The 19,726-nt window shown below is 36.7% G+C and overlaps 1 protein-coding gene across 1 annotated transcript in view; it reads right to left on the bottom strand.

The window, feature by feature from the left end:
* DARS1 (aspartyl-tRNA synthetase 1) overlaps positions 1-14,492 on the bottom strand; it is a 62,561-nt gene extending 48,069 nt beyond the window's left edge. The window contains exons 1-3 of the mRNA XM_059394374.1: positions 14,257-14,492; positions 12,248-12,305; positions 8,390-8,482 (exon numbers count right to left, since the gene is read on the bottom strand). Coding sequence (XP_059250357.1) covers positions 8,390-8,482; positions 12,248-12,305; positions 14,257-14,322 — 217 coding nt within the window. The 5' untranslated portion in view covers positions 14,323-14,492. The remainder of the gene's footprint in view (positions 1-8,389; positions 8,483-12,247; positions 12,306-14,256) is intronic.
* Between the last annotated feature and the right edge of the window lie 5,234 nt (positions 14,493-19,726).

Raw genomic sequence — 19,726 nt, 5'->3', positions numbered from 1 at the left:
ACCTAGGATCCTATCCTGTCACTTCCTAGGAAGGGGCCTGAGAGAAAATTACTGAACTACTTTATGCCTTAGTTCTTCGTCTGCAAAATGGAGAAAGTAATAGTACGCTTTTATGTTTTATTTTCCCCTATAATCTTGACGATTATACAGGTAATATATTTAGAGTTGTGACATACCCAATTAATATCATTAATTAATGTTAATTATTATTAATAGCACCACTGGCTCTTTATTTGATTACCATTCCAATTTCACATTTGGATTACAGTGTGCAACAATCATGCCAGGTGCTGGGAACACAAAGTAAATATTTGATAGATAATCATGATAGACTATTTTGTAAAGAAAGTGATAAAGCCATATAAAGCATAATCCCAATTTTGTCTAAGTATATTAAAATTGACTGTGTAGAGAAAAACAAAAACCAAAAGGTGAATTTGATTGGCTAGGTAAAAACCACCACAATGTGGCCACTAACAGATGTGAAATTATAGGAAATCATGCTGTTCTTTGTATTTTGGGGTTTTTTCCCCTGAACTTTCTACAATAAGCATGTACTATTTTTCTAATCAGAAAAAATACTTTTTAAGAGAATAATATAATTGGGGAGGTAGATATAGAAGAAATGTAAGGGCTGAAAGGAAATCTTGGCCATCTTCAAGATTTAACACAAATAGTATGTAGAACCTGAGGGTGTTGTAGGAGGCTAAATACAGAAGAAAATATGCTCTCAAAGATTCGACCTCACTGCTAGGGAAAACAAATCAAGAAATCATTGGTAATGGGTGGAGTAAAGGTTGTTCACTGTTCTCTTTCAATGTTTAATGTGCTTATTGTATATAATTCTAAATTTTAGACCTCTTTTTTTTTGAAAAAGGAAACAGATGGAAGGGAGGGGATTAAGTAGTAAAACCAGCACCATGAGGTATTACATGAACCTACAAGAAAGAATGTATCAGCACAAAAACACCCAAATCAGTGGAACAGAAAAATAAACTCAAAATAGACCTTATAAGAGAAAAGAAATTCTAATTCTAGATAGAATTCAGGAAATTTAAAAAAAAACCCAACAAGTAAAAAAACTGAATGATAAATGAAATTGAATATTAAACTGTACAAAAGAGAAGGGGAGAACTTTCCAAGTATAAAAGTTACAGAATATCTATACACAAAAAACTGAAAGTTTCCATAGTGTAGTGGTTATCACGTTTGCCTCACACAAAACTGAAACACTGGGAAAAAACATTTGCTAAATGACTTACAACATATATGAGTTAACATCTTTAACATATAGAGATCATAAAGATTTATTAGTAAAGGACATTGAGATTCCAACAGGTAAATAGGCAATAAACGATAACAAACCATTTGAAAGAAAAAGCCTGAGTAGGTAAATATAAGGGAAAAAATGAAGGTAATGCAAGTTGAAGCAAACAATGATGACACATACTTTACCTCTCAAATTAGCAGAGATTTAAAAAATATATAATGTTATTTAATGCTTGGGAGAATTAAGTGAAAACTGTTCCTCCATAAGTTGCTGATGGCAAGGTAAACTTGCATTTTCTTTCGGAGAATCACTTGGCAATAAGCATTAAAAGCTTAAAATCGTTCTCTGTTTCAAGAAGTGTATTTCTTAGAAAGTATGTTAAGGGGGCACCTGGGTGGCTCAGCTGGTTAAGCGATTGCCTTCAGCTCAGGTCATGATCCTGGGGGTCTGGCTTGCGGCTCAGCGGGGAGTCTGCTTCTCCTGCTCCTTCTGCCCCTCCCACTCCCCCGTTCATGCGGTCTTAAATAAAATCTTTAAAGAAATATATGTTAAGGAAATGGAGTATGGAAAGAGTCACAGTGACAAAGATGTTCACAGCAATATTATTCATATAAAAGCACTCAAGCTCTATTATTATTTATTTAAGCAGTCTTTATTAGTGCAATGATCTACATGTGACTTCAATGTTATGGTTCCCAGGTTTCTGGTGTTCAAAGCACTTCAAATACTAGAGCTTTGACGGTCCACTCAAAAAGATTTTTAAAAGACTTAAAAATCCCACAAAAATCCAGTACTGGTTTCCTGGTAAGTAGACCTGTCCACTCTGACTTCTATCAAGTTCTTTTGATACCAAGTTCTTGGCTGTTAGCAAACAAAGTTGTTCCTTCCTTGGTTCTGTTTGGTGATACACAGCACTGCATGACCTGCTTTGTTCCACTTTTTGCAGGCACTATCTCATAGACACTGGTGAGTGATAACAGGGAGCAGCATGCAAACTGCCATCGCTTTTATGTAAATTTAAAAAACAAAGAATATACGCATGCTTGTAAATCCATTTTTTCTCCCTGGAAGGATACACAAGAAACAACAGTGATTATTTTTTGGGGGGGTGAAGAGAGTGAGATGAGATGGAGAAGCTAGAATTGTGAGACTTCCGGTTTTTCCTTTTGTATTTTTTTTTTAAGATTTTAAAGTTTACCTATGTGAGAGAAAGAGAAAGAGTGAGAAAGCAAGTATGAGCAGGGGGAGCGGCAGAGGGAGAAGCAAACTCTAGGCTGAGCAGGGAGCCCGATGTGGGACTCAATCCCAGGACCCTGGAACCACCACCTGAGCAGAAGGCAAACGCTTAATTGACTGAGCCACCCAGGTGCCCTTTCCTTTTGTATCTTTTTTGAACCTTTAGAATTTTAATTTTTACTATATCCACACATTACCTTTTATTCTAATAAGTAAATATGTAATTTCTGACTTTAGCAAAAAAGTCCTTTTTGTGTAAGTTAGTACTGGAATTTTAAAAGACAGACTAATCAACTGCTAAATATTACTCATCTTTCTTCTTGGAACCTGCCAACCAGGAGACAGTTTATAGAATGGAAGATAAAGTCAATGTTCAAAATAGCTGAATGAATTTGCTATTTTTAGGTATTTTAAATTTGGCTCCTTAACAATTAAGAATTTGTCTTGCATTTTGATTCTCAAGTTTTTAGAAGAGGTAGTTTATTTTTTTAAGTTTACACAAGAGTTCTGTTTCAGAAAACCGTAAAGTTTGATAACTTTTATAGCACCTGGTGCATTCTTTATTTCTAAGCTGAAGAACATGATCACAGTCAGGACAAAAAAGCTTACCCCCATCTCCATTATGGTGATAGCTCAGTAATAAAGCAGACTTTTGTGGGAGAACTACATTATCCAAGATGTGAGGCAATCTTATGTTTTCATCTCTTCCTACTGTCTTTTAGCTTGCCAAGTTCCTGAATTCATTATTTAGATAATGTATCTTAACTTCCTAATACCCAACATTAACATTTTTCCTCATCATTTATGTTAATTCATTACTGAACAGAACGGCAAAGACTTAAATGTTTTAAAGTTACTTTCCGTTTGTTATTTCCCCTGAAATATTCTTGTATGTACATAAATTTAGGTTCTAAACTATCTGATAACCAAAATAAACTAGCTATTTTGGAAGAACAAGATTTCAGAAAGGATGGTATTGAAGGAGAAGTATTTTGTGTCAATGACTTCAATGTAGTATACATAAAATTTGAAAGGGGCCACAGATATTTCAATTATTCTTTCAATATGCAGGGTTAAGCTCATAAGCTTTCACAGTCTAAATAAATGAATTTTCAGTGTATCACCAAGAGTTATAAATTTCTCCACCTGTTTTGAGGGACAGGATCCATAAACCTAGTAAGAAATCTGATTTAATGTTTAAAAATGTATGAAATACTACCATTAAGAATATGTTCTTTAGATCATCTATTTTTTTTTAAAGATTTTATTTATTTGAGAGAAAGACAGAGAAAGCAAGCAAGTGGGCAGAAGCAAGGGGAGTGGCAGACAGAGCGAGAAGCAGGCTTCCTGCAAAGCAGAGAGCCTGATTTGGAACTCGACACCAGGACCCCGGGATCATGACCTGAGCCCAAGGCAGCCACACAGGCGCCCCTAGATAATCTACTCTGGCAGAAATAAGAAATGTTGATGATCGTTATTGGTAACAACAAAGGGAAAGTGGTACTGTCACATACTTTTGGGAGTATTAACTGAGCAGTTTTTTTGGAGGATAATCTGGTATAAGAAATTTTAAATATGCATACATATGCCCTTCAACCCAACAGTTTTACTTCTAGTGATCTACCTTGGAGCAATACTGCCTTATGTATACCTGTAACTAGCATTATGGAAAGATCTCCAAAAAACAGCGTTAACTGAAAATTTAGAAAGTTGCAAAATAACAAATAAAATAGATCAATTACACAAAGTAAGACAAGTTAAAAGTCACATGAACAGAGCAAAAACCTTTTTATATATGAATATGTGCAGATGAGCATTAAAAAGAAAGATTTTTAGAGACATTGAGCAAATTATTAAGAATTAACAGAAAGGCTGAGGCAGAGGATAGGGTGTAGAGAAGAAAAAAAGGAGTATCACTTCTGTATTTTCCAAAAAATTTATGTGAAGATATTAATGTATGACTTGGGTAACTTACAGCTTAAACACAGATACACATATATATATATATATACACACACTTAAAAATAAAATAGTAAGATTTTTCCAATAAAAAATGACGAAAAGCAGATTAATGTAAAACTCCAAGGGAAAAAACACTGAAAACTAACCTCGTACTATACTAAAAGAATACTACCCACACCTTTGCCAAATTGTTTATTCCAAGAATCCAAAAATGGCTCAATATTAAGAAATCCAACTACTATTAATCATTACAATTACAAAGAGTTGATTTGTTATTTGTGATGGTTACGTTCTATAAAGTCAGCAGGAACAATTTGCAAACATCAAGCCATTGCCCCTAAGGGAAATATAAGGTTAGGTTCCTGTGAGCCTTTGGTCACAATATTTTCACCAGTCCATCAATACATAACCTTGTTTTGTGGATATTTCTGTTTGAAGTCACACTGTTTAATATATATTATTGATTCATTAACACTGAACTCAACGGCCAACAGTACTGTAACTCATGCTTGAATGAAGCTTATCTAATACATGTACTTTCTCTGCAAGGCATACGCCTTCCTGCTGCACTTAGGAACACTGGGAAGTACAGTGTTGGAAGTACAGTTACATTGGTGCCTAATGTAAACAGCCATATCACCAACAAAAAGTATAAAACTATGAAGAATCTGGCATTAAATAGATTGTAAAAGAACATTTGTTCATGAGAGCTGATACAAGAAGGTAGAGCGTCACTGTTTGACCTCAGTTGGGAACATATGCATTGGGCAAACTCAAGTTTTTGGTCTCTCTGCACATGTCCATGTCTGGCATTTCTGTGAATGACAGTGAAAAGTGCTACAGGTATTGATTTTGGGTTACAACTACATTTTAGTAAGCAAGACTATTTGCAAATACACAATACATGAATAGAGAGGATCAACTACATTTTAATTTTTTATTATATGGAAAATTTCAAAAAAAACAAAAGCAGAGAGAATAGTATATGAAGCTCTATATAAATACACTCAACACAATTAAATTTCAAGGGAAAAAAACTGATGAATAAAGTCTAGTAAAATTTAACATCTATTTCTGATAACAGAAAAGTTGGACTAGAAGAAAACTTCTTTTAATCTAGTCTTTAAACTCTGGCATTGTTTTCTAATGACATTTTATGCAGAACATCCAAAGTCATGAAATAACTCATCAGGAGTTTAAATCTCTGCTGTTTGAAAAATTCTTCATTGAGGGAATCCCCGTAGTACTGGAGAATCTACTAATCATTGCAAAGAGAAACAAAAAATAAGATAAACATTTGAAAGAAAAGGACAAAAAGATCATTATTTGTAAATGATAACAATATCTACCTATAATCCCCATGTACTTCAATAATTATCAACTCATGGCTACTCTAGTTTCAGCTTTATCCCAATCCTCATATCCCTCGATTCCTGTATTACTGTGAAGCAAATTTTAACGGCATTATTTCATCGATACATAATTTGTATGGATACCTAAGAGATAAGATCTTTTTAAAAATAACATTACCACAGTACTATGATCTCAATTTCAAAAGATAAATTTTTTAACATCAAACATCCAGCCAATGTTCAAATTTCTGAGAGCCTCAAGTATCTTTCCTTCCTTCATTTAACTATATATTTAACTTCTGATTCAAACAAGTGACCATTGAGAGATAAAGTTCTTAAGTCCATCCCTTCCTTTTCAATTTATTTGTCTAAGAGATGAGGTCATTTTTGCCTAGTAGTTTCCTATAGTCTAGATTTTGCTGATTGCATCCTCACTGCTACTTAACATATTCCTTTGTCCTGTGTTTTTCCTTTAAGTTGGTTGTTAGATCTAAATGCTGCATGAGATTCAGGTACAATTTTTTGGGCAAGACTAGTGCATTGGTGCTGAGTTCTTTCATGAATAGATATAAAATATTTCCGGTTGTCCAATGTGTTATTAGCAGTCACTGGTGATGAATGCCTGGGTAATTTACTAGGGGCAAAATGATGAAGTTCTAACATGTTTTTTTCCCATTTTATTAGCTGGAATACTACTCCAGCAACTTCCTCTTAACTACCATTTGGTTAGCCAGTGATATACAATTCATACAGAAATTGTATGAATTTCTTTTTATTTACCAGTTTTCAAAATAATAAGCTTGTTTCACTGGTGACCAACCAGGTTTTCTGCCTGTCTTAGCATCATTATAAATTTATGGATTTAAAAATAGCTGATGAGGTTCAATTCACTGCAGTTATCCTTATTGATTCTCAAATTGGTCCATCTAGGGGATGCAAGCAAACAGAAATATTCTTGGTTCAGGTGTAAATGTAGCATGCATGGTATCTTTTCATTTGCTAAATCACTATATTTAAGAAACATACAAAGGCTTCCAGTCTAATGGGAAAAAGAAAACAAAATGAAGGCTTAAAATACAATATGATTATCTTTTGGTAGAATAAATGGCCTAAACTTTCAGAAACATAAATCAACATTTTTGAAAAAAAAAACAAAAAATCAAAAAAACCACCAGTTTTCTCAAAGTCCAACAGTACTCAGCTATTTGGGGGGAGTACATTGGAAGAGCAGACAAACTTTTAGTTGTAGTAATCCTGAAAGTAAGATATATGCACATGTACATGAGATACATGTATAAAATAATGGATATTAATTCTATAATAAACATTTCAAAACAAGAAATGTAACATAGAATGAATTAGATAGCATAGAAGTAATAAGCTCTGCTTGGGAGACTAAGTCTCTTAGAAAACTACCACATTCTGTTCATATTCTACCAACTACTATGAGTTCTTGGGTGAGTAGCTTTATTATTTGACACATCAGTATATTCATTTACAAAGTGGAATAACAAAGCCTGTTCTACCTACTTCACAAATTTGTAGGAATGATCAAATGTGAAAAAGTGTGTGAAAAAGCATAAACATTATAAACTAATGTTAAGTGTCAATATTTTTAGACAATTTTGAACACTAGGCTAGGGCAATTTTATGTAAGGAACAGGCCTATCTAAACAACCCTAATCTTTCTTCTTTGTTGTTAAGGCTAAATTCTTAGTAGTGACAGAACTTTCTAGTGACAAAAATATTCTGTATTTGTGCTGTATTTGGGAGCCATTAGCCATTGTGGCTATTAAGATTCAAATTACAGCTAGTGACTTGAACTTAAATTTAAATTTAAATAGTTATATGTAGCCAGTGGTCACTGTATTGGACAGCCTAAACTTAGCCTTATTTCTTTGTTGCCTATCTTGCAATCTAAATATTACAAACATATGAATGTTAACATATGAAAAGCTTCTCAAACATATTCTTCACTTAAAAAATTTTAAACTTTTGGGGTACTTAGGTGGTTCGGTTGGTTAAGTGTCCTATATTTTATTTCAGCTTTAGTCTTCATCTCTGGGTTGAGAGAAAAGCCTGTGTTGGGCTCCGTACTCAGTGTGGAGCCTGCTCGGGATTCTCTCTCTCTCCCCCTCTCACCCAACTCCCACCCAAAAAAACACAAAAAACAAAACTTTAAACTTTTGAGTGATGCTAGAAAAGTACCTTCAAGTCTTAGATTTAATCTGAGTCTTTAAGGTCAACTTATTTTTAAGGATGTCATTTATTAATCTTTTTTTTTAAAGTAGGGTCTACGCCCACAGGTGAGCCCAACACGGGGCTTGAACTCACAACCTGGAGATCAAGACTAAGGCTGAGATTAAGAGTCAGTGTTTAACCAACTGAGGCATCAAGACATCCCAAGGATGTCTTGTAAGAACCTACACATGGATTAATGCTTCGCAGTGATTTAAAAAAAGAAAACAGATATTTGTGTTTTGTTTTTAAAGATTTCTTTTGGTTTATGAGGAATTTGCAAAACAAAAAATTCAGAGTCCTTACCAAAAGGACTTGAAATCAATCTTACCTTTAGCTCTACTTGTATGAACCCTTGCACGCACCCAAACAACTTCATCAGCTTTGTGTACTGTCAAGTCACTAACCCGAACCAAAACTCGATCTGCAGCAAATAAATAAAACAATTTTGCATTCAGAATTTACAAAGTTGTAACTATTTTGGTTTAGCAGCTAGCATAAGTACTTGGTATTATCTTTTTTTTTTCTTAAGATTTTATTTATTTATTTGAGAGAGAGAGACCACAAGCAGGCAGAGAGGCAGACAGAGATAGAGGAGGAAGCAGGCTCCCTGCTGAGCAGAGAGCCCAACGTGGGCCTCGATCCCAGGACTCTGAGATCATGACCTGACCCGAGCCGAAGGCAGCGGCCCAACCCACTGAGCCACCCAGGCGCCCAGTACTTGGTATTATCTTAAGTAATTTTCAATCTCCGACAACACCTTCACCTTCTTTTCTTTTCTTTCTTTTTTTTTTTTTTTTTAATATTTTATTTATTTATTTGACAGAGATCACAAGTAGGCAGAGAAGCAGGCAGAGAGAGAGGACGAAGCAGACTCCCTGCGGGGCAGAGAGCCCGATGTGGGCTTGATCCCAGGACCCTGAGATCATGACCTGAGCTGAAGGCAGAGGCTTAACCCACTGAGCCATCCAGGCGCCCAACACCTTTTCTATCATTCTCCATATGTAATTTGCTTCAAGCTTTATGAATTGTACTATGTATGTCTCTAAAATCTATCCAATTATTTCATCTTCATTGCTACCATCTCAAACCAAAGTACCGTTTGGTTTACCTAAAACACAGTAACAACCTTATAATTGGCATTCCCTGACCCCCTAACTCAGGCTACACTGGAGTCAAAGAGATAGTTTCAAAATACAATCTCTTGAATACTTCAATGACTTATAGGGCCAAATACAGACTGTCTTCACCTGCCTTTGCCTAAATGGACATGATATTTTCCCTTGTCTGCCATAGTATGTAAGTCAATCATACACGGGAGGATTTTCTGCCAGGCCTGGATAGTCATGGTACCAGGACATAGAGAATGATCCAGGGAAGGCACGTTTCTCAAAATGAACTAATCAAAGTCCTTCCGTGGGACTTAGTATAGAGACATGGGAATGAAGCTCTCTTCCCTGGGGTTTCTGAGCTGAGCTGGTATAGGCCTGGGCTGCAGCCACTATCCTTCCCAGTACCAGAGATGGCAGGACAAGAGAATAAGCCAACAACCTCAAGGAGACAGAGTCAAAAAGTGAAGAGGAAGTGCAGATGCTGCTTGAGCCTCTAGATTCAATTATGCTGCATGCTATCTCTTACTTTGTTTCCTATAATTATGTGAGCCAATAAATTCTCTTTTTTGCTGTGAGCCCCCAATGCTAATAACAAAATACTGTATTTATCCAGAAATCCCAGGAACAGGAAAACTGACAAAATTTACAGAAACAGGAAAACTGTGACAAAATAACTACTATGTCCAGATAGTGATATAAGGCAATTGTGATCCAGAAATCATTTAATTTTAAATAGGCAATAATGAATATCAAATAAATATTTAAGTATTAATTAAAAACAGTAACAGACATGACATCAAAACATCAAGAGTAATAAAAGATACCTATTCTCAAGAGTTACATTGCCTAATTATAACCAAATTTGTCAATATATCATGCAGCAAAACCTAATTACTATATTATGAAAAATACCTTTGGGAAGACATTATAATGAAATCAAATTATAAATCTAGTTTATGCACTTTGCTAAATGTATTTATAGCTTCTCTCTAGAAGCAAAGATGCAGCTTAGAGAGTATTTGATTTATAGAACACCATGGTTCTCATTGCCAGAAACAAAGAGAAAGAACGAGGAATTTCTAAGCCATGAGGTATCACGGGAAAATTTCTGCAGAACACTGCCAATAGACTTTATAAATTAAGCCAACTTCCAAATCTATTGTGTAAACTCAGTCAAAAGAAAGTGTGAAAGAGAAAAGACAGACAAAGCAGCATAAAATTTTAAAACACAAATCTGAAGATGTCAAGACTGAAAAAACAAATGACTTACTAATCAGTCAAAACTCAAAAACCAAAAGAAACAAGAGTAACATAAATCTAAAAAAATGAGTTTATAAATAAGTGGCATAATTAGAGTAATTTTTAAAGTACTTTTTAAAAAAAGATTTTATTTATTTATTTGAGAGAGAATGAGAGAGATCACAGAGGGAGAGGAAGAAGGAGAAGCAGACTCCCCACTGAGCAGAGAGCCTGATGAGGTATGGGGTATGGGGCTCGGGGCTCCCTCAGATCCCTCCGGATCTCAGGACCTGGAGATCACGACTTGAGCCCAGGACAGATGCTTAAATGACTGAGCCACCCAGATGCCCCTTAATACTACTTTTGAAAACGAAGAGTACCATTCCTTCTTTTCTGTAGCATTCCAACTAATTAGCACAGCGGTTCTCAACATTCAGCATATCCACAAATACTTAAGACACATGTTACACTCTCACCAGTATGACTGGCTGAGACAATGATCAGAGGCAACAGGATTTCAGTTTGAAAATCTGCCGCCTCTTCCACACTTTTAAGTTACTAGCATTAGAACAAAGGGATTTGGAGAAATGGAAGCACATGCAAAGGAAACTGCATGTTGACCAAGTATTAGGATTTTAGCAGAGATAAACCAAAGGCAGAATTTTCCTGTTATAGTACTGTAACCAGCAGACACACACAGTTTATTACCACCCCTCCCCTGCTCTGGCCCACCCCATGAGAAGAAATTTTAAGTGGAAGACAGTAGTGTGGCTTTGCCAGCCAAATGGGAGTTGTACCACAATAGGTGATTGGGGTTCATGTAAAAGACTGAAGCTCCAGTGAGCTTCTTTGTTATAGTCCAAGGAAGTCCAATTCGGGAAGACGTTGACGCTGAAAAAAAGTCTCTAATCACCCCTCCTGCTTGTCCTGGCAGGGGAATGTCATCTTCTATACTGTTTGTATTCCACTTTATACTAAATTATTTTACTCCACCATCTTTGCTTTTGGAAACTGTTTATTCTTAGCAAACCATGTCTTATATTGTACATTTTCCCAAGAAAGTTGAGAAGTAAAAGTTATTTTCTGGCAGTGGAATAAATCGAATCCCAAATTACAATTGAACTGACCTGGAGGCTTACTTCCGAAATATAAAATTCATAGGCAGGCTTCTAAATCAGAAGTACATAAAGAAAGAAAGAAAGAGAAAGAGAGAAAGAGAGAGAGAGAGAGAGAGAGAAGAGAAAAGGAGAAAGAAGTACTTAGTACTTCCAATGGGCCAGAACTTAAAGGTTTGCAGTTGTACCAAAGTTTGAATGATTTGGGGTGTCTACCAAAAGAAAAGTGATTGTTAAATAGTTGAGGGTAAGATAAGTCTGCTGAAATTCCACACAAAATATATAAAAATACAAACAAAAGGAGGAACTAAATAGAAACAGAAAACCTACAGGTCTGAGAGAAACAGCATGTGACAAGTCAATTTCAAGGAAATATAATAAAGTGAAGGGGAAAAAGGAAAGGAGGACGCTCTGTAAAATATGCAAAAAGGCTGCATATAATGAAAGAGTTAATATTAACCATTCTTCTTTATCTCCTAGGCTAGAGCTAAATTTTAGTTAAATTTTGTACCTTACCCTTTTAATACAATCTACCACTTAAAGTAAACTTTTACTGTATTTTTCTTCCCTTTCTAGAGTAGTAACCCTAGACTGAAAATGATTATGCAGGTTATCATTTAACCTTTTCAGAGTTATGCCAAACTTACTTAACTTCATGAAGAGCTTTCCTGGAATTAGGAGGGGGGGCGGGGAAAGAAGCTTAATTATCAAATAGCTACTGACCTGGTTTTTCTTGTGATTGTATCATTGAAGATATTCCATATCTTTCTTTAGCATAATCCTACAAAAAATGGTTTTGGATTATGACTTTTTATTTAGACACGAATAGCACAGTATACACATACATACAAATAACAGAATATAAAAATGAATTCATTTTAACCTTCAGGACTGTTTTATTAATTTAGGGAATTAGTAGTTTTAAAGTGTGGAAATCTGCCGTATCATTTACCCATATGCAGAAAAAGTTTCTTTTAATTTGTTTTGAAGATCACGAGTCCTGGATGGATATATCATACACAACAGCACTCAAAGATAAAATTTTCACACATAAACAATACATCTTAACTACCTTCTTCAAAAAGAACATTAAATGACTTCAAAGGAGGGATATAAATTTCCTCTGTGAAGGGAGTAGGATGAAGTAACAGTTTTATTAACTTCCTACAGGAAGAGATGTTCAAAGAGAACCAACATTTTTGGGTAAGCTTTCTGAGCACCAGATGTCCTCAGTTTTTAGAAATTGAGATGTTGAATATAAACCACTACAACTTTGTAAAATGGCAAAAATATTCACCAGCTTCCTGTTTCTAAAACTACCTTCAGCATACAGGGTTGCAAGGGGTTAAAAATGGACACTAATTTCTTATTACATTTTAAAGAGCAGGAACAGGGTATCTATGGTACAGACTATAAAGTATAGTTTATATACTTTATAAACTATAAAGTATATAGTTTATAGACTATACTATACTTACAGAAGAGATAAGTGGCCTTTTATTTTAATCTCACTACACTTTTAAAATGTTATCTTAAGATCCTTCTAGCAAGAAAATGACATAATTCCACCACGATCTCTACCTTATTATCTAGACCTATGCTATCTGCAAGGGAGCATAGTTTATATAATTAGATCAAAAATAAGCAAAAATAATTTCCTTAGCTTTTATAAGGTATTTTAAGACATACAGGAAGCAATTAGTTTCTGTCACTCTATAGCTATCTGCTGGATTATTCTCCTTTAGATCTGGCAGACACAGGAGTTTGTGTTTATATCAAAACAAACCAAACATGTTAAGGTGAGTACTGAACAATTTTTTTTTTCAAATTAAAAAAAAAAATACACTAAAGACAAAAATAACCCAGCCCTAATAGACAGGCACAGCATAAGTAGATGTTACAGAGTGTGAATACAGAGATCACTTATCAGTACTGTTCATATTTCAGCTTTTGTTCCATCTGATATTATTCAGATGACCCATTCCTTATGTAGCTTATCACAAATTCACAGCTCCTCAACAGAAAAATTAGGAGCTGGGTAGGGATTAGGACCTGGTTATCCTACAGCACACTCAGCTGTCGGACGACTTTTAAACTTTCATTTCTGAAAAGCACTGTAGGACCACTGGGTATTGTGAATTACCCACATGATCTTGAATCACTTTATCTCAAATACTTGTTTTGCAAACTTCCCTGCCTACCTCACCGGGTCCCTAGAAGGGACAAAGTAAATAAAAATGGCAAGCGCTCTAGAAAGCTGCCACATAGCAAATGGTCATTAAACATACTGGCAGATCGTTTTACTGGCATTACTTGCAAAAACATTAGGAACACGAGAGCTGAGGAAAAAATCGATTATTAGTGGACACTAAAATTTTACGCGGCGAGGAGTAGGGGCGGATTACGTGAAGGACGTGCCTAACCCACTGTGATCCGGACGCTCCTACTTCCGGGACAGTGGGAGCTCCAAGTCCACCCCACCCCGGACACGCTTCTGTTCCGCTAGGCCTCCCAAGCGCCCCTGTGAGAAATCAGATCCGGTGTGGGTCTGGCCACGCTGCTTGCGCAAAGGCCCAGTGAGGGCTCCGGGCACCCCCGGCCCCAGGCCTGGGGCCTGCCAGCCAAGTGCCAATAGGGAGTCGGAGGCAGGGCCCTGCTCACCCTACCCCCTCCCTCAGACGACGCGGCCCTGGGGGTCTGTTCTCCTAGGCCCGGGAAAGGAGGACACCCACTTCCGCCGCGTCCATGATCTCCCGCGGCTTCTCCTGACTCTTGCGGCTTGCGCTGGCGCTGGGCATCGGGACAATGGGACGGGGCAGCGGTCACCACCCTTCCTCGCAGGCTTCCGTAGGGCAGGCAAAGGGGCTTCTCTGTGCCACACAGTCTCCGCCTTCCCGGCCCTTCAGCCAGCACGCGTTCTCGGACTCCCGGTGGAAGGTCGGCTCCGGAAAGATCGCGAGAACTGAGATTCCTGAACGCCGTAAGGCGAGCAGCCGGGCGCCGCCGTCCCTTCTGGCCCCGCCCCTACCAGAGTTGAGTGTTTCAGGGAATCCCTGGGAATTCGTTGGAGTGGCGCAGCACTGGTTCTGAGGAGTTGGGTACCTGAATTCCATTAAGCGTGACCCGGACCTCTGGCGTTTTTCACTCTTATTCTCGTTGCGACTTTTGCTCGGTTCTCTTCAGACTTATATACCCCTACTGGCTTTAAGTGCAGACTGTTCACTAAAACTTTCACTCAAGCCAAGGCTTCGACTTTCCTCCCTCAGACTTTCCCTGCCTTCACACGCCCCAGCGCCATTGCAGCTGCCTGCGGGTGCAGGAGACCTCTTCCTCAAACCGCTCCCTGTGTATTGAGGTCACAGGAGTGCTGGGTCAAAAGCAGTTGGCTTGCTAAGGTAGGATTGGGTACCACTACCCAAGGGATAGGTGAGCTGTAAACACAATGGTGGAAACCCCTCACAATTACGCTGATTACCTGGACCCGTTGCATCGTTTCAGGATGTGCGTAGTGTTGATTGTTCAAGGGACACATCTCCTTGTTAGGCTTTAAAAAACATTGTGATCCATGAGCCTTTTATCGCAATTGAAAGTAATTTGGTGACTAGATTACTCTCTCCTGCTAGACTAATTGTACTCTGTCAAGTTCTAACTATCTTAGTCATGTCTTAGCCTGGCACGAAGTGGCACAGTTGATACTCGTTAAAGAGTGCAGAGAGACCCCAGTGCAAATAAAAGGGCTCTAGAGGCTTCCTCATAGAGGTCCTGGGATACAGTCGCGAGAAGACGGACATCCCTGCCCTTCTGTAGCTTGCCGTCTTTCTGATTGTAGCTGAGAAGAAGAGAGATGCTATGAAAGTTTCTTTGAGGGCATTCACCTCAGGGTTTCCCGAAGAAGTGATTCTTCAGCTAAAATCTAAAGTAGGTGTAGGGGCAATCAGGTGAAAAGGGACCGAAAAAATAGAATATTCAAGATGAGAGGGTACAGAGAGAAAGATCATGGTCAGGTTGAGGTAGTACGCATAAGATGTTTTTGAGACATCCCAAGGGAGATGTCCAGGTAATCACTGGCCTTGTAAGGTCTGGAGCATAGAATAAAGGTCTGGACTATGGATAAAGATGGGTAAGACAGGATAGCTATGTGGTTATTGAAGTCCTGGACCAAAAAGAGAATATTAACATTGATCGTCAGCTGCTGTATAGACCTCAAGTAAGATGATGACTGAAAAATATTTGTTAGATTTAGCAACATAGAGGCTATTGGTATTCTTAATAAACACTGTTTATGGTAAAGTGATGGGGTAAGAATTGGCTGAGAAGTGAGTGACAGTGAAGAAATCAAAGTACTGTGAAAATGATTCTAAAAATCTTTATATGGTGCCTACTATGTGCCAAGCATTGTCAGTATTTTAGGTATACTAACTCACTTAATTCTTAAATTTTTAAAAATTCAAAATACAGATGAAACAATATTAAGTGTACGATATAGTGATTCAACTTTTATTTATGTTATGAAATGCTTACCACATTAAGTGCAGTTACCATCTGTATTACCTATGCTGTACTTAATATCCCCATGATTATTTTAATTTTTTTTAAAGATTTTATTTATTTGAGAGAGAGCAAGGGTGAAAGAGATCAGAGAAAGGGGGAGAAGCAGACCCCCCACTGAGCAGATAGCCCAACTAGGGGCTAGATCCCATGATCCTGGTATCATGACCTGAGCTGAAGGTAGACACTTAACCCACTAAGCCACCCAGGTGCACCCCCCCACCCCATGCCACTTATTTTATAAGTGGAAATTTGTACCTCTTAATCCCCTTTACCTGTTTTGCCCATCCTTTACCCTCTCTCCTCTGGCAAGTACCACTTTGTTCTGTGTATTTATGACTCTATATTTTGTTCTTTTTTAGATTCTATATATATAAGTAAAATCATGTAACATTTGTCTTCCTCTGTCTGACTTATTTCACTCAGCATAATGCCCTTTAGGTCTACCCATGTTGCCCTAGTTGGCAAAATTTCATTCTTTTTATGGCTGAGAAATATTCCATTGTTTATATACCACACTGTCTTTATCCACTTATCTGTCAGTGGACACTTAGGTTGCTTCCATGTCTTGGCTATTGTAAATAATGCTACAGTGAATACAAATGTGCATGTATCTTTTTAAATTAGGGTTTTCAGGGGCGCCTGTGTGGCTCAGTGGTTAAAGCCTCTGCCTTCAGCTCAGGTCGTGATCTCAGGGTCCTGGTATTGAGCCCTGCATCGGGCTCTCTGCTCAGTGGGGGGCCTGCTTCCCCTTCTCTCTGCCTGCTTCTCTGCCCACTTGTGATCTCTGCCTGCCAAATAAGTAAACAAATAAATCTTAAAAAAAAAAAATTAGGGTTTTCATTTTCTTTGGGTCAATACCCAGAGGTGGAATTACTGAATCATATGGTAGTTCTATTTTTTTATTTTTTGAGGAATCTCTGTACTGTTTTCCATAAGTTGCACCCATTTACATTACCATCCACAATGCCCAAGGGCTCCTTTTTTCCCACATCCTTGCTAACACTTGTTATATCTTGTCTTTTTGATACTAGCCATTCTGACAGGTATGAGATGATATCTTACTATGGTTTTGATTTGCATTTTCCTGATGATTAGTGATATTGAGCATCTTTTCATGTATCTGTTGGCCATTTGTATGTCTTTGGAAAAATATCTGTTCAGGTCTTCTGCCCCTTTTAATTAGATTTTTAGGGGGTGTTGGGTTGTATAAATTCTTTATATATTTTGAATTGTAGCCTCTTATCAGATACATCATTTGCAGATATCTTCTTCTATTCAGTAGGCTGCATTTTTGTTTTGTTGATGGTTTCCTTTGCTGTGTATGGTCCACATACACAGGGGAGAAGGGTATAGTCCTGGAAGTTTATTTTAACTTTGGTTTCCCTTGTCTGAGGAAAATTCTCTGGAAAAATGTTGGTAAGGCTGATGTTAAAGAGATGACTGCCTATGTTTTCTTCTAGGATTTTTATAGTTTCAGGTCCCACGTTTAGGTCTTTAATTTATTTTGAGTTTATTTTTGCCTGTGGTGGAAAAAAGCTGTCCATTTTAATTCTTTTTCAAGTAGCTGTCCTGTTTGCCTAGCACCATTTATTGAAGAGGCTGTCTTTTTCCTATTGCGTATTATTGTCTCCTTTGTTGTAGGTTATTTGGCCATATAAGCTTGAGTTTATTCCTGGGATCTCTTTTCTGTTCCATTGATATAGGTGTCTGTCTGTTTTTGTGCCAGTGCCATACTCTTTGATTGCTATAGTTTTGTACTGTAGTTTGAAATCTAGGAATGTGATACTTCCAGCTTTGTTTTTCTCAAGATTGCTTTGGCTATTTGGCATATTTTTTGGTACTATACAAATTTTAGGATTATTCATTCATTCTATGAAAAGTGCTGCTGGTATATTGATAGGGTTTGCACTGAATCTGTAGATTGTTTTGGGTAGTATAGATATTTTAGCAGTCTCAATTCTTCTAATCTGTGAGCATCTTTCCATTTATTTATGTTATCATCCATTTCTTTTATCAATGTCCTATAGTTTTCAGAGTACAGTTCTTTCACCTCCTTGGTTAAATTTATTCCTAGGTATTTTGTTCTTTTTGCTGTAATTATAGTGGGATTGTTTTCTTTATTTATTTTTCTGCTAGTTTGTTATTTGTGTCTATAAGTGCAACATACTTCTGTATATTAATTTTGTATCTTGCAACTTTACTGATTCCCTTTATCAGTTTTGATAGTATCATGTCATCTGCAAATAGTGAAAATTTTACTTTCTTCTTACCAGTTTGGATGGCTTTCCTTTCTTTTTGTTGTGTGGTTGCTGTGGGTAAGACTTCCAGTTGAATAAAAGTGGTGGCAGTGGACATCCTTGTCTTGTTTCCGATCTTAGAGGAAAAGTGTTTAGCTTTGCACCATTGAGTATGATGTTACTTGTGGGTTCATCATAAATACCTTTATTAGGTTGAGGTATAGTCCCTCTATACCCACTTTGCTGAAAGGTTTTTTTTTTTTTTTTTTTTTATCATGAATGGATGCTGAATTTTGTCAAATGCATTTTTCTGTATCTATTGAGATGATCATATTATTTTTTTTAAAAAATCTTTTTTTAAAGAATTTATTTATTTGTCAGAGAGAGGGCACAAGCAGGCAGTGTGGCAGGCAGAGGCAGAGAGAGAAGCAGGCTCCCCACTGAGCAAGGAGCCCCAAGTGGGACTTGATCCCAGGATCTTAGGATCATGACCTGAGCTGAAGGCAGCGGCTTAACTGACTGAGCCACCCAGGCGTCCTGAGATGATCATATGATTTTTATCCTTCGTTTTGTCGATGTGGTATATCACATGGATTGATTCATGAATGTTGAACTATCCCTTGCATCTCTAGAATAAATCCCACTTGATCATTGTATATTGTATCCTTTTAATGTATTGTTGAATTAGATTTGCTAATAATTGTTGAGGATTTTTGCATTTATGTTCATCAGGGATATTGGCCTATAATTTTCTTTCTTTTTTTTTTGGTGTCTTTGTTTGATTTTAGTATGAGGTAATGTTGGCCTTATAGAATGAATTTGGAAGTATTCTTTCCTCTTCTATATTTTGGAATAGTTTGAGAGGATAGGTATTAACTTTAAAAATATTTTTTTTTCTTTTTTTCTTTTAAAATATTTGATGGAATTCACTTGTTAAGCCATCTGGTCCTGTACTTCTCTTTGTTGGGAGTTTTTGTATTGATTCAATTTCATTACTAGTAATCAGCCTGTTCAGATTTTTTATTTCTTCATAATCCAGTCTTGGTAGATTATGTGTTTCTAGGAATTTATCTATTTCTTTTTTGTTGTCTATTTTGTTGGCATAATTTTCTAGTGGTCTCTATAATTGTATTTCTGTGGTGTCAGTTGTAAGTTGTCTTTCATTTGATTTCTTTTATTTATTTGAGTTTTTCCTTTTATTTCTTGAGAGTATGGCTAAAATTTTATCAATTTTGTTTATCTTTTCAAAGAACAGCTCTTAATTTTTTTCATCTTTTATATTATTTGTTTGTTTTGTTTATTTTCACTCTCATCTTTATTATTTAATTTCTTTTACTAACTTTGGGCTTTGGTTATTCGCACTCTTTCTAGTTCCTTTAGTTATAAGGTTAGATTGTTTATTTGAGACTTTTCT

Source organism: Mustela nigripes, chromosome 3 (assembly GCF_022355385.1).
Source record: "Mustela nigripes isolate SB6536 chromosome 3, MUSNIG.SB6536, whole genome shotgun sequence".
Taxonomy (NCBI): domain Eukaryota; kingdom Metazoa; phylum Chordata; class Mammalia; order Carnivora; family Mustelidae; genus Mustela; species Mustela nigripes.
The sequence above is the reverse complement of the archived record's forward strand: the minus strand, read 5'-3'. Positions and strand labels throughout refer to the sequence as shown.